The 17,530-nt window shown below is 41.2% G+C and overlaps 2 protein-coding genes across 3 annotated transcripts in view; both read right to left on the reverse strand.

The window, feature by feature from the left end:
- Positions 1-945: 945 nt before the first annotated feature.
- Positions 946-10,071, reverse strand: lonp2 (lon peptidase 2, peroxisomal). The gene is made up of 17 exons (XM_033967964.2): positions 9,809-10,071; positions 8,206-8,341; positions 8,023-8,127; positions 7,279-7,410; positions 7,082-7,204; positions 6,849-7,006; positions 6,687-6,781; positions 6,203-6,321; positions 5,990-6,129; positions 4,674-4,815; positions 3,966-4,116; positions 3,561-3,687; positions 3,233-3,372; positions 2,651-2,736; positions 2,215-2,422; positions 1,610-1,800; positions 946-1,541 (listed from the first exon to the last, which is right to left on the reverse strand). The coding sequence occupies exons 1-17, from the start codon at positions 10,039-10,041 to the stop codon at positions 1,311-1,313; spliced, it is 2,517 nt and encodes an 838-aa protein (XP_033823855.1). The 5' UTR covers positions 10,042-10,071; the 3' UTR covers positions 946-1,310.
- Positions 10,072-10,571: 500 nt separating this feature from the next.
- The window catches only part of il34 (interleukin 34), a 31,417-nt gene continuing 24,458 nt past the window's right edge, over positions 10,572-17,530 (reverse strand). The window contains exons 7-8 of one of the 2 annotated variants that reach the window (XM_033968785.2): positions 12,827-13,001; positions 10,572-11,835 (exon numbers count right to left, since the gene is read on the reverse strand). In XM_033968785.2, coding sequence (XP_033824676.1) covers positions 11,777-11,835; positions 12,827-13,001 — 234 coding nt within the window. In that variant the 3' untranslated portion in view covers positions 10,572-11,776. Of the gene's footprint in view, positions 11,836-12,787; positions 13,002-17,530 lie in introns of both variants that reach the window. The other variant, XM_055222720.1, reaches the window with a different exon arrangement.

Below are 17,530 nucleotides of genomic sequence, written 5' to 3' on the forward strand. Positions count from 1 at the left end.
AAATGTCATTCAACTTAAAGGTAATATAAAGATTTTGGCACATAAACCATACCTATTGCATCACAGAGTGAGGTCTGGACGTCCCTGAGAGAAAGATGAAGGTGCAGACAGTAATCCACTCAAAGACATATCACAAATCATACAGGTCAGTATCACCCAGAGTCCGAAGACCGGTGAGCACTGTGACTCCAGGTTAGAGTATATGCCCAAACTAAAAACAGATGGGACAAAAGCCCATGTGTTTCTGTGAATTACTAGATGAATAATTCAGGTTTGTCTGGACAACACAGTTAAGAAGTGCAAAAACAATCTCCCAGTCTCTCTCAAAATCAAAGCAAATAAAAAGACTGGTGCATAGACTCCTCCAACAACTCAAGTCTGAGTCCACTGAGACTATCCATCTGCAGCAAACCTCAGGAGACAGATAGACAGTCCTGCAAAACAAGCGCAGAAAGGGTAGATAGAATGTGCACCTATGATTATAGATGACACCGTAATGGCCAGTGAACTGCAAGGGCCTCTTTTAGTCAGCTTTCTGCAGTCCAGGCACTTCCTTTAGTTTAAATATGATTAGCCATCCATAAGTGCTGCACCTCTGAAACAGTAAATCGTCTCAAGAAGTTAAGTTTATACAGGCTATTACAAGCGTGTGCATGCTCAATGTGTTTTGTGTTCATGTAATTCGTTTGATGTAAGAGGCTACTGTGTATTGTGCAGTGTTTTCCGCTGCTCTCTATTGATCTTTTCATGCCTGTCTCAATATGACAAAACACATACTACACGCTGGTGTTTCACATTAGTACGCTGCGGGAGAAAAGTTACATCTGCACAAGTTTTTCTTTGGATGAAGTCAGTCAAATGCATGGAAACAGGCACTGACAGGGACAAGGTACTTAAATATCTTTACAAATAAATTACTGGAGAAAGTGGCCATTGATTACAAACATAGGGTTTATATTACCATATTTTTATTATTAAATAAAAACACAGTCTTTCTGTCTCAGAAGTGTGAAATGACCTGCTACTTGAAAATTAGGTTAGATTAACATACAGTATGCCCTTATTAAGTCAGCCCAAGTCTGAATAAGAAACACTACAAAAGCAAGACTTTCACACTTATGCACCGTCGATAACAAATACTGTTAGCGTTTCATGTGATTTTCTGTTATACAAATTTTGTATTGTTAATTTGTTAATCTAACATTTCTTCTTTTGGTTAAGTTATTGGTTGTTATCAAAGTGTCTAAAGATTGTAGCTTATTGCACAATGAAATCTAAAATCTATTTGGAGATAGTATTTTCCTCAAAAATTAGAGTTTGCTGAGTATCTGGGGTTGAGGACATGCACTGGCTGTCCCTGGAAAGCCTCCATCAAAGGCACTATTGAGCACCTGGTCCAAGCTTGAGACCATGATGAAGTCCAGATTCGCTCGCACGTTGGCCGGTAGATCCTCCAGGTCCTTCTCGTTACGCTTGGGGAGAATGACACATTTGACTCCAGCACGATAAGCTGCCAGGACCTTGTCTTTGATGCCACCCACCTGAAGAGACAGAGCACTGGTCTAGCAGGAGCAGATACACTTGGCTCTAAGTATGTAAGGAAACTCACCGGCAGCACCAGCCCTCGCAAGGTGATCTCTCCGCTCATAGCCACATCTGAGCGCACTAGTCTCCCGCTGAAAAGAGAAGCCAGGCACGTCACTATAGTAACGCCTGCCGAAGGGCCGTCCTTTGTGACTGCTCCAGCAGGGAAATGGAGGTGGATGTCAGAGCCTTCTAGTGGATCTGGAGCCCCTACAACTGTTCATAAGTACATTTAAGATTAGGCATGTCTAAAATGAGGCTATATGGTTTATGTGTGGCTTTATGTTTTATACCATTGTAACCATATCCATTTACTCAGGGTTAGAAACCAAGCAAAAGCCCCACCGTGTAGCTTTTTAAGTGCGTTCTTAAGTGTGTTCTTCGTGTTCTTCCTTTTGGCTATAAAATTCCACAGTATGACATAAAGTTCATCTATCTATACATTCCCGAGTATGGTTTTATCTTTCTGTTTCCATGCAATCGTGCAGGTGACGTGCCTGCCAGTACCTCCAGAAAGTTACTGCTTTAAGACATCCACAAAACTAGTTACCTGATTATTTAGGCTATGTAAATGTAGGTTCTGATACACTGGCATCAGAAGCCAACAGAATCAGTCTAAGTGTAACTTACTGTTCGTGAGCTGGTAGGCCTTTGCATTAGCCCGTAGCCAACTGATGGCGAGGTGCGCCGACTCTTTCATGACATCACCCAGCTGACCAGTGAGAGTGAGCTGCCCCTCCCCTTCTGTCTGACTGGCCTCCACAAACATGATCTCACCACCCATAGGAGTCCAGGCCAGACCTAAGGCTACACCTGGCAGAGTGAGGCGCTCTGACACCTAACAAGACACATGGTCAAACATCTGTGAAACCAAAACGACTTCAAACAATGACCCAAAGACACAAGAGGGTGAATAACAAACAGAAAAAGAAAAGGAAAAAGAAAAGAAGAGGTGAGAGACAGCTTTCCTTTTAGTCTTAAATGAAAGATGTGTCAGTATTCATCCAACACAAATGTAGTGTTATAACGCCTCCACACATTTTATTGTTGAGGTGCAGAAGTTTACCTCCATGTCAAACACAGGAGGGCCCAGGATGTCTCTGAGGGCAGCATGGTCTATTACTATGGGCATCTCAGGAGGAGCTTCCTTAGCTGAAAATAAGCATTCAATTATTCATCTTTACCCAACAGAAACACCCTAAAATGTAAAAAAATTAAATTAAATTAAAAGGAAGAAAGAAAGAAGAAAAACACAAATTTAAGACAATGACATTACCTGCCATTTAAGCACATTGTTATGTTATGTGTCAGTCATGAAAAACATACAATAGGCTGCCCTCTGGGGACATGACCCTCTGAAAAAAGTGTTTCCTGGTTAAATAAAGGTCAATAACAAAATTACACAATTAACAAGTAAATACTAAACATACATTTAACTAGTTTGCAAAACAACCCTGAATTAAATCTAGATGATATTTCCTATTTCAGTTTACGAGTAACCGTTAATAATTTATTACAGAAACAAAGAAAAGAAAGTATTAATATTATGCTTTCTGACCAAATCAAAACCTAACTGGATGTAATTAAAATCTCCTTGAAGAGAGCAGAGTGGTGTGTTAGAAGCTGTTTTGGGAGAGACTACTCTCACCCGCCTGCTGACCCTGGCATTCAGGGGTCAGACTCTCCATGTTGGAGATATTTTGACCCTCAGCCACTTTCACAGCCACTGCACGACACACGGTCCCAATCTTCCTCTCTAGAGATCTCACTCCTGCTTCACGAGTGTACCTGAAACCACACACAAGCACACAACATGTACACTAAGACTACTACACTACCGGGTCCCAGTAGGAGAGTTAAAAGCTCCCTATCAAATCTTACTTACTTACTTAGACAAACATTATTGATCCATGAAAAACTTTGACAAAGTACTTCAAAATATATAAGTTTTTACTTTGAGCCTGAGTGGTGTTTACCTGCTGATAATTTCCTGAGTGGTGCATTGTGGGATATGTAGCTCCTGAGGAGTCAGTCCATGCTCTTCCAACTGCTTTGGGATCAAGTGCCTATGAGCAATCTCCATCTTTTCCTCCTGCGTGTACCCTATGGCAAATACAAATGTAGAGGGGTATACACTCAAAGCACATGAGGAACAATATGACAACCTTAAATAACAAAATATGTGGTTAAGACGATGCTACTGTTATAATTATTCCCTAATGTCATAATAAACAGTTACTTCCAACCTTTTTCCATTTTCAAAATGCTCATGTTGTACATCTTGACACATATAGACCGTGGCCTTTTATACAAAGTAAAAACTGGTCATTTTGGAGAAAAGAAAATGTAGAGAGGTCTTGGGACCTGACATGTAAACCCACCTGCTACCTGCAAGACCTCCATTCGATCGAGCAGTGCTGGGGGAATGGTCGCTGTGGTGTTAGCAGTGGCAATGAAGAGGACTTGAGAGAGGTCAAAGGCCACATTTAGGTAATGGTCTGTGAAGCTATGGTTCTGCTCTGGATCAAGGACCTATGAAGGATCAAGTTCATTTAGAAAACATTGATGATGATTATTATTAAAAATAATATAATATATAATATAATAATATAAGCCTACAAAAGTTTTTTTTCCAACTATATCACTTCCATCACATGGGTACACCAGTCATAATGCATTGGACTGTCAGTGTCAATCCATTTAAAAAATATTATTGTTTGTATTAACACTCAATCCTACCATCGCTTTGGCAGCAGCAAGTCAGACTTCCCAGTGCATGTTGGCAATCGATGTCTTTTGTCACCAGTTCTGTTCATTTATAAACAGTTTCTAGGCGCAGGGGGGCTGACGGTGTTGGGTTTGGGGACCACAGCTTCACCTCTGCCAAGGATTCATCAGTTTATTTTTTCAGGCCTTTTTCATTTTTAACCACCACCAGAGTCAAGACTCCCAGGGAAAGACTCGTATCTCATATCCTGTTCTGGGGGCTCCAAGTGCCAAAACTATATTATAATCTTCCTAATGTATACATTTCCCTCAGCTTGAGTTGGGCCCTCAACACAAGTAATGTGAGAAAGAATTAAGCTTACCTCTAGCAGTGCCGCAGCAGGGTCTCCCTGCAGACTCTTTCCCAGTTTATCCACTTCATCCAAAAGGAACACAGGGTTATTCACTCCTACTGTCTTCAGCCCATTGATTATACGGCCCGGCATGCTGCCCACATACGTGCGTCTGGAGATGTGAGAAGGGAAGAGAAAAGCAAAGTTATTCTCAGTAAAACAGGAAGATTTTCTTAGAAGGCAGAAGGGCACAATAATCACATCAGAATGTACATCAAGGCTTGTCATGTTATGAGTTATTTATACTAGGAAACGCACCATCAGGATTGACAGTTTACAATATACATAAAGCATTATCATAAAACGATACAAGAAAAGTCTGACAAAACAATTTGGGAAAACAAAGTCATCTCTTCAAACTTCAATGTCATTTCATTTATGACAATCAAATTGAAGAGTGAGCTTTTTAAACAGCACTCATGTTTGTATCTTAACCTCCTGCAGTTGTTATTTTGAACACATGGTTCTCAACATGCATCAGAAGTGTCCAGAATCCTGAAGCTCATCAAAGCCTTTCAGGTTAATCTGAAGTCTGCCAGCTAATTTACCGCTTTGTTTGCACACAAGAAATACCCCAAAATAGCTTCAAATATACCCCAAAATATTCCTCAAGATGAATGACATGCCGCTGATGTGTATAAAGAACAGGTACAAAAAGTTCAGTAAATATTTAATGTAAGACAATTGCACTGTTATTCCCCTTTAACTACGGAACTGATTTGTGAGAGTAACAAATGACATTACAATTTGTAATGCCAACATATTTTCCTCTGAGGTTATAAGGTCAGGTTTACCCATTAAGGGTCTTTACATGCCATTTTCACTGTACTAGAGTGAGTCTGAATGCTGAAAAATTGCATTTGAATTCCCACTGGACCTGCTAAATCCTATAGCACTCATTATAATAGCCGTTTGTTGAGTCAGAACATTCAGATGGTCCAGAAGACATGTTGAAATCTTTCTCTGGATGTACATGTTATTACTATGATTATTATTATTATAGAAATTAGATAAAACAATTATCAGTTTAATTTTAAAAGATGTGAAAATCATTTAGAGAACAACTATGCCAAATTTTAAGTCAACTGAACAATTTTCTCAAACATTGACTTAAGCCCCTCTCCAATCATCTTGTTTTTCTCACAAAAAGTCCAAAAGCAAGTGGCATTCAGCTCAGACATGTTCAGTGTAGATTATTCTTTTATTTTACCCTAAAAACTGATCACAGCAGTTAACATTCTGTCTCTAGTCCCCACCCGATGTAAAAGTTCAGATTTCATACTAACCTATGTCCTCTGATGTCTGACTGGTCACACACTCCTCCAAGAGAAATGCGGTGAAACTCTCTGCCCAGGGTCCGAGCTATAGATCGCCCCACACTTGTCTTACCAACACCCGGTGGGCCTACAAAACACAGTATGGGGCCCTGGACAGAAATGTGTACCATTGTCATTTAAAATAAAAATCAACACACAAAACACAGTCAAGTCTATAAGCACCTTTAGTGAGGTCTTCAGCTGTCGGACAGCCAGATACTCAAGCACACGTCTCTTCAGCTTGTCCATGGCATAGTGGTCATTGTCTAGAAAAGTCCGAGCTGCTCTAATGTCCAGGCAATCTGAAAATGGCAAGAGTCCCATAGGAGGTTCAGTATAACTCACTAGATTCATGTTTGTTTGGATTATCTACACACTTTGTTGTGGCAAAATATTATACTTTTATATGATGTTCACATTTTATACTTCTGAAGTAAAGTATGTTCCTCTTTGTGTTTTTTAATTAGCATTTGCATGTTTTTGTTGTTTATTTAACTTCTGAAAATGTTCAATGTAGGAGAAGCAGAAGAAAATGTTTAGAGACAATTCTACTCTGATGGTCTCATATGTTAAGCCCTGGCTGGCCCCAGGAAAAAGGAAAATTCTTCAGCAGCTTTAGAACTTTCTGATCTTGGCAAAATGTTGGGATCAAAAATGTTTTACTAACCTTTGCTGTTTTTGTTCCATGGCAACTCCACCATTAAGTCCAAGTAATTTCTAGTAAGAGCATACTCAGGCATGGACTGGGGCATCTTTTTTAGCCTACACAGAAATAAACCAAAAAACAGAAATGATGTGTCCAAAAAGAACTACTATAGCATGTAGGTACCTCTTGAGCTCTTTGATGCAGACTTTCAGTGCTGCCTCAGTCATGTTAGCTCCATAGATCTTCCTCTCTAGTGCTGTGGTGTCATCACTGTCCTCATCCTCATTCTCCTCATCCAGATTAAACTGTCGCCCAGGGAACCCTTTATGCACCAAAGACACCTTAACAAATACAGTATGTTTTTATTTTTCAACACAGAACTAAAATTAAAATAAAAAAACATATTAGGTACAAACCCTCTTTTCGTTGTCAGGATTACCCTTTCTGGTTTTCTGAAGAAGCTTAAGTGCTTCGATTTGTCGGGTCAGCATTGGTAAAGCCATTTTGAATCTTTCTTCCAAGGTCACAGCATCCAAAACCTGCAAGGAAGAAAAAAAGTGATTTGCTAGATAAAAATAAGTTGCAATTTACCTGCACAAAGTAGTAGCTTTACCTGCAATTTTTCCTTGTTTGAAGTACGGATCATCGATGCTACCACATCTGGAAGTGTTTCCTTGGGCAGACTGTCCAGAAGACGCCTAAACTTGGCAACCACGGGAACAGACATATCCAACATACCTAACAACTGCACACACGAACATGAACACACGCACAGTTGAACCAGGGTTACCAACAGCACTTTCATCAATCACTGGCTGCAGTGGTCACTATTAGGCCTGTCATTATAATTACTATATCGACTTATAATTCAATATATGAAAGTTGGAACCATATTTTGGGGGTATTTATCCTGTGTACATTTTATTTGCACTACTGGGAGATTTTTGGTTATTTTTTGGCTAGGTGATAAGATTTAAGCTGTAAAAGTTTGAATTAATAACCTCTATGACTCATTACAGATGCAAATTAAGTAAATTCTGCTATTTATTTATGTATATTATTTATGTAGCTCATGATTTTTTTTAAACAATATTGTACATTTTTAAAATAGTTTTTGTGGTTTAAATCTGCTCTTAGATTATTGTGACAGTGGCATAAATTTGTTTCAATATTATCGTTTATCGAACTTCTTGCCAAGGCCTAGACACAATCCATAACAATTCACTGAGAAACATTCAGAACAAATGCTGCTTATTTCTAGTTATACTGATTTTGAGATTTTGGAGGTTTCCCTGTTCTTTTTATAAATATGAACAAATGTAAACCAAACGTAAAGCTACTAAATGTAAACACACACCTGTATAGCAGCCTGGTGAAACTTCTGGGACAACTCTCCTAGCTCCCCATCTGCACCCTCTGATGCAGGACTGGTATACTGCTCCAGTTTATCCAACTGCTCCACCTGAAATATTATCATTCCGTATTACAAGATAATTAATACAATTATTATGTTATTTTTATCCAGTATTACAAATTATACCTCTGCCAGCACAAAAGGACGATCTTTGAGCACACTAGACACACTAAAACGGCACAATCCAGTGATGAGAAGGGTGTAGTGGGGCTTTGGCCAGTTACTACCCACAACCTGTACTGCTATCCCTGCAGTGCCAACCCTACACAGAAACAAAGACATGAAAAATACAAAACATCTGTGATTCCTGAGAGTCAGGACAAAACAAATTCTCTCTAAAACACAGCAATTTGTATAGTTTCAGAATATTGTAACTGGCATACTTACAAAGTTAAATCTAAAGGAGATCTTTATACTGTAGCCATTTTGAAAGTTCATGTCATTTTTGTGCCCTCCCCCATTAAATAAATTGCATTATATTGTTTTAAAAGGTGTTAAATATATAAAAAATGCTTAAGGTAAACGTAGTGTCCTGTCTTTTTATCAACTTTGTCAGAAATTTTCCAAAACCTCATTGAATCTCTGCAGGCGCTATTTTGTTACCCTTCCTCTACTGAATGCAGCATTACCACAAAAAGCCTAGTCACTTTTACACTTTATATATTTAAGACCAACAATACTAAAATTCCTGACACAGCTGGAAAATATCATCTTTGTCACTCTATTATGACACATTTATTTAAACAATACTGAAGTGAGTCTAAGCCTTGAATGAGGTCAGCATAGCAATTTGACAGAGTTGACCGGTCGCTGACAGAGACAAATCCACCTGTTGTCTTTAAATGTGCTACAATGTTATTTGTGAACTTATGAATGGGTTAAATTGACATTTCATTGTTTAAGTTTCATATAATGTATATTATTACATCATAAATAACATTTTAAAATGTGTGGCTGACGGAGTTGACAAACCCACCAACTTTGTAAAGAATGGAATTTTTCATTCCAAGTTTTCTTAACAAAAATGTATCACTGAATAGAATATGACATTTTTTATATTTTGCATAGTTTCATCAGTTGCTACTTATATTATAAACTATAGTCACAATCTTGTTGTGACACTAGCACTTCAAATGGTAAAATGCAAAGTAACATATTAAAAATCACCAATTTGCTGTTCCTATTACTGCACTTTTCTGGACTGAGATATCTGTCCTGGGATCTGCTGTAGCCACTCCTCCAAAAATATTGTTGGGGAGGTCATCATTTCTGTATTTTTCCTAACTTTTAAGAGGTCTGTAAATAAACTGGTGCTGCCTGCGGCTTGTATTTGAGTTTGTTGTGGACTGTGTGCTGGTTAATACACGCTGAATGTGTCTGCATGTCAGTGTCAGAGTAAAGTCCACATCTAGGCCCATCTACTGCTATGTGCAAACCAAGACTCGGATGTCACAGTCGAGTGAACTTTTCCAGACAGCTGAAGGCCTGTAATGTTTGCTGTCCTCCCCTAAATTGGGAAGCGTAAAAGATCAACTTTATTTCAGTAGCCTATACTTGTTAGTCTTAAAATAAGCAAGCTCTTAACTAACTCAAGCACATAAAGTAACAATTTATTGGCCAAAACTCGATTTGCAGCCCAGAGGCCCGCCCCCTGTGATATAATGTGATCACATTCCATAAAAGCAAATGTCTAAATCACGGATCAAGGCAAACTCAAGACGATCTTTACTTGTGCAGCGAGGGTAAATCCTCTATCTCATGCTCCGGGTCTTTCGTGTCAGGAATGACTCCAATAATGGTGCTTTTCAAAGAAGTCCCCCTTAAAAGCCGGTGCTTCACCAACTGCATATTTCTCGGAGAATAGACGCTGAACCTGACAGTGGAGCCCGGGAGGAGGACTCCTTCGTGGGTTAAAAGCAGCGGGAGACGGCTCGGTAACTCCATTTCTCCGCTGGACGACATCGTTATAACCTCGGTATCTGCGCGTGCTCCACCGGCGTCACAACAAACACAAATCGAAGCACTTCCGGGGAATTGCAAAACAAAACTTAAATAATGACATTATCTTACTTTATAGCTGTAATGGTCCATATATCATTCAATGATTTTAGCGTAGGCCTGTGTTATTATAATTCAACAACTTTATCATTTTTATGGGGTATTATCTGGTCACACCGGACTGAGTTACAATGAAAACTAGAGTGATATGGATACTGGTACTCTGGCAATGGCGGCCATCTTGTGACTGTAAGAGCAGCAAAATTAGATGTAAAAGAGAGCAGAAGTGTCTACACAGCATCGTCGGCAGTTACAAAGTAGGACAAAAATCCAGGTATGTGACTGTTTAATCAATAAATCAATTATATTTATACATAAAGGCCTACACCTTTGACACATAGAGATAGCCGGAAAACAATGATTGCTACACAGCCATTTTATTTTTTCTTTCAAAATGAAGTCTATACATAAAAAAAAATAAATACATTCAATATCTTGCATATAAAATCTATTTCTAGAATCTCAATTTCAGACCACAGGCAACATTCTAAATTGCTTTTTACTATTATAGTTTTGATTTATTGTTAGTGCCAGTGAGTTTTGGAGAGAATTTGTGAGTTTGTGATGCCTGCCTAAGGCTGTATGTCTAACCATCTGACAGCGCTACTTAATCTCTATAATTGTAACATGTTCATTCTCCCTGCCGAAGAGTTACATTTAATAATAAATACATTCTAAAAAACGAAGGTGTTGTAAAGTTGAGATAACAGAACATTAGAGCAGAACATTAACATTCAAATTATTGGTCAATCCAGTTTCACTTTATCTTTTATTCATATAAATCATAAATCAAATGTGGTTGTTGTGGAGGCCAATTCATTGTTTTGTTTAATGCTCAGAAATTTGCCAAGATTGTGCTAAAATAAATTCATGTAGTGCATATATATCTTCAGTTCTCACCAAATGCTAGACTTCCATTTTCTGTATAAAAGTATTTCTATTGTTCCAACTGTGGTTCCATTGTGCATACAGCTTTGAATATTTAACAATCTCTTGCATTAGTCCTAGACCTTTGGATAGGCAGCAATGCATATCATAATGGCACATTAAGTTAAGGCATTCGCAAAATATATAGACAACAGCAGTTTTTGGCTTTACTTTGAAGTTGGGTCCATGTGTTGGTTCTGGCTGTAGCTCGTGCATTCATAGCAGTAATATTTACTTATAGTACAAAGTCAGGGAGACATGAACCTTTGCGTATAGTTCTTCCATGTAGGCTTCTTGTGCAGTGAGCGGGCAGGTCCACTGGTGCACAGCACGTGCAACAGTTATCATATCCTGACTGCTGGAGACCATTCTCCTATTCCAGAGATTCCTGTATCCTTCTATTCCTGAATCAGCTCCTTCTCTTCCTTCTTTAAACATCATTTAACATGATTGAATATGCATATAACTTGTATAACAAATCTCTTAAACATCTGTCTCTTTGTAATGATATGAAGTATAATAACAAAATCATATTATGCCATATCGTGTCTGTTGCCAAGTGTGTTCATCTGATATTCTTCATCCTCATTGCACAGGTGTCCATAAGTCAAGACTGGCACTGCCAGTGTCAATTGTCCTTCTGCAGTCCTCTTTGCTTTAGGGGCAGACTAAAATATGATTCCATGAAGAAGTTCACCTTCATGGTTTATTCTCAGCTTTTTGGATTCATATTCTTCTTCCTACCTCTCCTGCAATGTGATGTGTCACAATCTGAAAGAAGAGGAGGAAACCCATTATTGAACCAAATGTAATTTTCAATGTAATTCTCAATTTATTTCCATTTGTTACCATTTGATCTCATGCTGATACTGGATTTACATAACTGAATTTACAATTTCAATTTTAACAACATGACTCCACAAATGTCAGTACAAGGTGCTCCTACACTTCTTTTTATAAGGACGTTTTTACTACTCTAGTACTTTTAACAAATGTTGGATTTGAAGAAAGTAGTTTTTGTGAAAAACTTTAAAGCAGTGGTAATATACAGTGCACAATTTCATTTAAGTTCCAATTAGACCTGCTGACAGAGGATGGCTACTAAGGAGGCTTCAGTGGCCTTACAATGTAGACAGTGTTTCATGATAAATGCAGTCACATGTACTTAATCCTGTCATGTTGGAGCCAAACTGTTTCCCGTCTTGGATATAGATGTTAAAGGATGTCAAAAACACAACCCCTAAAAGCTCTGCTTTTGTTCCAAGCCCTTCCACATTCATCATCATTAACTAAGTCTGTTTAGTGTCTACTGATGACAACTGCATATAGTACAAAACAGGAGGTCTACTTTAAGCTGTTAATAGACTGGAGGAGCAACAAACAACCTTTTTGTACATTCCTTTGAAAACTGATATGCAATATATATGGTATAAGCTATGTACAATATATAGTTTACATTATAGTTCATTGTACACAAAATAGAGTTTAACAGCAAATAGAAACAATAAAGTAAGTTAGCACTCAGTTAATTTTCAATTATACAACTGTTTAGAGAAAAAAATCGCAAAAAATCTTAAATTTTGATTTGGCTCAGTTTCAACTTCTAATCTGTGGTGACATCTAAAAAATGTGCTGGTAATATAACAGACTGTCTCTTGGCCACAGCAACAGCTGTTATTACAGAATTACAGAATTTAAAAACGTATATGATTTTATTCCACACCTTCATATCATTAGGACATTAGCGACATGTCCTACTCACAGTCGTGCTGTGCTTCTGTGGTAAAACATTGGCTGAAAAGACAGCGCATGGTGTGGCACAAGTTGTCCACGAGGGACTTCGGAGTGGCATATCTCCAGCTGGACACTTTTTCTGGCTCTTCAGTTAACTGATCCCAAATGTCTTGGACCGAGTCTGGAAGCTCCTGTTGGAACACCTGCACACAGACACACTTGAAATGTACACCTGTATTAAAGCAAAGCCTTATCTAGTTACATTACATTATATTCAAAATGCAGATAGATAAAATACACACCTCAACTTTTATTTTATTAAGGGTTGTTAAGGGTTGTACATAGTTATACAGAAAAAAAGAAATAACTGAATTCTTAAAAGGGGCATATTATAAAGAATCAACTATTAATTATGAGCTTTTTTTTAGCCATGGACCAGTCTTGGACACCTTTTGGTTTTGGACATTTCCCATTTTTCCCACTGAGTTAAAAAAAAAAAAAAAAAAAAAAAATCTGATATTGAGAGTTTTAAGTTATTAAAGCTATGTGTTAACTAATGCCAATAAAGGATTTTTTTTTTAATTCAAAATACATGATTAGAGTATAAAGGGATATAAAGAAATAAAATAATAATAATAATTCAGTCTTTTTCACAATAAACAAAAACAGAACAAAAAACAAACATGGCACACATTTATACATTTTGTTGCAGACTTGAGCAAACAAAAACTGTCCCATAGCTCATGCTCAGTCACCACTTCATTCAATACATTTACCCTCCCCAAAATCTTTGTCCATCATTGTCTCCTTCCACATTTTCACTGAAGAATTGTCTTTGCCTCAATTCTGCAACTTCAGGCCACAGCGGGTTAGGCTACTGCACTGCTGATAGTAAGAGAAGTTTCTCCTTTTATCAAAGAAAATTCAAGTTTAGCTGCCGTGACATGTGTACCCCATTTTTGCCTTCTCAGTCAAAGGTCTCAGTGCAGCTTAACCCTGGCCCTACCTGACCAGTCCAGGTAGGGTCAGCAGATCCTTTGTCAGGGCAGTTTGAGGAAAGTAGCAGCCCTCAGGACCAAAGTGTCCCTCATCAGTGTCCTGCAGCTCAGGCATCACAGTTAGCAAACCAGGTGACTCTGGAAACACAGGAATACCGTCTCCTAAGCCTCACTGTTATTGTTCTCTGTCTTTTCGTTGGTGATGAGACGTGCAATTCACTCAAAGTATTCATCAGGAAGGTCTTTTACCTCATTTGCTGTAAAACATTTGTAGCATGTCAGAAGGTTTTCATAGCTAGCTCTTTGCACAAGCACCATGGATACAGACAAAAACAGCTTTATTTCACACAATTCAACAATCTGTAAACTTCTGTCATTTGAACTGTGCACGCTGCACTTCTTCTCCATGATATGATATTAAAAACTGAGCTAAAAAAAAAAAAAAGGTTTCAAAAAGTGCTATAAATAACATGATCCTGAAGTTTTGCAGGATAAAACTACACTGCATTCCATTTGTCCCTGAAGGTTCCAAGTTCTGACTTGTAAATTCAAACTGGAAGACCTTTCTATTTCAGAATTCCTCGGAAGCTTGGGCAACATTTCAGAACCCCGAGCTCGACCCAAGTCAGAAAAATCCAACACTGGCTGTGCCCTGCAATTCGGATAAACTCTGATATCAGTTAAGATATTGATCGTTCTGGTATTATTTTCCCTTTAGTTGCCCCCTCTTGTCCCCCCATTCCTTTGAACCTACTCATGCATAGCAATTGAGACTCGGCTGTTATAAATGCGCTATAATGTGCCGTTATGCTAATAATAAATGGAGCTAATGTCACCAAAAGCACCATTTCTTTCAGACATTGAATTATAAATTACAATTGCAAAAATAATGTCTGGCTTGATGAATTAACTTGAATCGATCAGCATTTTTTGTTGATTCAAGCACTTTCCTAGTTTATATTGCTTGTGATTATTGTACATATATTGTAATGTACTGGTCATTGTTTTTTCCTGCTTTGAGCACTGGAACACTGAAACTGTGAGAAAACGTAACTCCAAGGTACGAGTTCTGATCTCCGAGCATAGATGGAAACATTACAGTGTATAGTCACGCTGATGGTAGAGATGGTGGACCTAGAGTATTAAAATGAGTAAATTAAGTGCTAATTTGAAATATTAATTAGAAGACAATGGGGGTGGGTGCAAAGAGATCCGGGCGGCAGTCGAAGGCGGGGACCTCGACGACCGGATCTCCGGACATGGAGACTAGACGTGGAACGTCACCTCGCTGGGGGGGAAGGAGCCTGAGCTTGTGTGGGAGGTTGAGCGTTACCGGCTAGATATAGTCGGCCTCACCTCCACGCACAGCTCGGGCTCTGGAACCCAACTTCTTGAGAGGGGTTGGGACTCTCCATTTCTCTGGTGTTGGCCCGCGGGGAGCGGCGGCGAGCTGGTGTGGGCTTGCTCATTGCCCCACAGCTCAGCCACTGCGTGTTGGGGTTCACTCCGGTGAACGAGAGGGTCGCGTCCCTGCGCCTTCGGGTCGGGGACAGGTCTCTCACTGTTGTGTCGGCCTACGGGCCAAACAGCAGTGCAGAGTACCCGGCCTTCTTGGAGTCCCTGGGAGGGGTACTAGACAGTGCACCAACCGGGGACTCCGTTGTTCTCCTGGGGGACTTCAACGCCCATGTGGGTACGACAGTGACACTTGGAGGGGCGTGATTGGGAGGAACGGCCTCCCCGATCTGAACCCGAGCGGTGTTTTGTTATTGGACTTCTGTGCTAGTCACAGCTTGTCCATAACAAACACCATGTTCGAGCACAAGGGTGTCCATTGGTGCACATGGCACCAGGACACTCTAGGTCGGAGGTTGATGATCGACTTTGTTGTCGTGTCATCTGACCTCCGACCGCGTGTCTTGGACACTCGGGTGAAGAGAGGGGCTGAGCTGTCAACTGATCACCACCTGGTGGTGAGTTGGATCCGCTGGCGGAGGAGGAAGCCGGACAGACCTGGCAGACCCAAGCGCATTGTGAGGGTCTGCTGGGAACGTCTGGCGGAGCCCTCTGTCAGGTGATGTTCTCCACCTCTATTGTCGATGCGGCTGCTCGTAGTTGTGGTCGTAAGGTCTGTGGTGCTTGTCACCGCGGCAATCCCCGAACCCGGTGGTGGACACCGGAAGTAAGGGATGCCGTCAAGCTGAAGAAGGAGTCCTATCGAGCCTTGTTGGCTCGTGGGACTCCTGAGGCAGCTGATGAGTACCGGCGGGCCAAGCGGGCCGCGGCTCGGGCAGTCACAGAGGCAAAAACTCGGGGTTGGGAGGAGTTCGGAGAGGCCATGGAGAAGGACTATCGGACGGCCTCAAAGAGATTCTGGCAAACCGTCCGACGCCTCAGGAGGGGGAAGCAGTGCTTCACCAACACTGTTTACAGTGCGGGTGGAGAGCTGCTGACCTCGACTGGGGATGTTGTCGGGCGGTGGAAGGAATACTTTGAGGATCTCCTCAATCCCACTGTCACGTCTTCCGAAGAGGAAGCAGAAACTGGGGACCCAGAGGCGGACTCGTCCATCACCCTGGCTGAAGTCACTGAGGTGGTTGGCAAGCTCCTCGGTGGCAAGGCTCCGGGGGTGGACGAGATCCGTCCTGAGTACCTCAAGTCTCTGGATGTTGTGGGGCTGTCTTGGCTGACACGTCTCTGCAACATCGCGTGGCGGTCGGGGACAGTACCTGTGGAATGGCAGACCGGGGTGGTGGTCCCCTCTGTATAAGAAGGGGGACCGGAGGGTGTGTTCCAATTACAGGGGAATCACACTCCTCAGCCTTCCCAGTAAGGTCTATTCCAGGGTACTGGAGAGGAGAATCCGACCGATAGTCGAACCTCGGATTCAGGAGGAGCAGTGTGGTTTTCGTCCTGGTCGTGGAACACTGGACCAGCTCATCGGGTCCTCGAGGGCTCATGGGAGTATGCCCAACCAGTCCACATGTGTTTTGTGGATCTGGAGAAGGCATTCGACCGTGTCCCTCGTGGTGTCCTTTGGGGGGTGCTCTGGGAGTATGGGGTCCGGGGCTCTTTGCTAAGGGCTGTCCGGTCCCTGTATGACCGGAGCAGGAGCTGTGTTCGCATTGCCGGCAGTAAGTCAGACCTGTTCCCGGTGCATGTTGGACTCCGCCAGGGCTGCCCTTTGTCACCGGTTCTGTTCATTATATTTATGGACAGAATTTCTAGGCGCAGCCAGGGCTGGAGGGGGCCCTGGTTTGGGAACCACAGGATTTCATCTCTGCTGTTTGCAGATGATGTTGTCCTGATGGCTTCATCAAGCCAGGACCTGCAGCAGGCACTGGGGCGGTTTGCAGCCGAGTGTGAAGTGGCTGGGATGAGAATCAGCTCCTCCAAATCCGAGGCCATGGTTCTCGACCGGAAAAGGTGGTTTGCTCTCTCCGGGTGGGTGGTGAGTCTCTGCCCCAAGTGAGGAGTTCAAGTATCTCGGGGTCTTGTTCACGAGTGAGGGAAGGATGGAGCGGGAGATTGACAGGCGGATCGGTGCAGCGTCTGCAGTGATGCGGTCGCTGTATCGGTCCATTGTGGTAAAGAAGGAGCTGAGCCGGAAGGCGAAGCTCTCGATTTACCGGTCAATCTACGTTCCTACCCTCACCTATGGTCATGAGCTCTGGGTAATGACCGAAAGGACAAGGTCCGCGGATACAAGCGGCCTGAAATGGGCTTCCTCCGCA

This window comes from Periophthalmus magnuspinnatus, chromosome 6 (genome assembly GCF_009829125.3).
Source record: "Periophthalmus magnuspinnatus isolate fPerMag1 chromosome 6, fPerMag1.2.pri, whole genome shotgun sequence".
Taxonomy (NCBI): domain Eukaryota; kingdom Metazoa; phylum Chordata; class Actinopteri; order Gobiiformes; family Gobiidae; genus Periophthalmus; species Periophthalmus magnuspinnatus.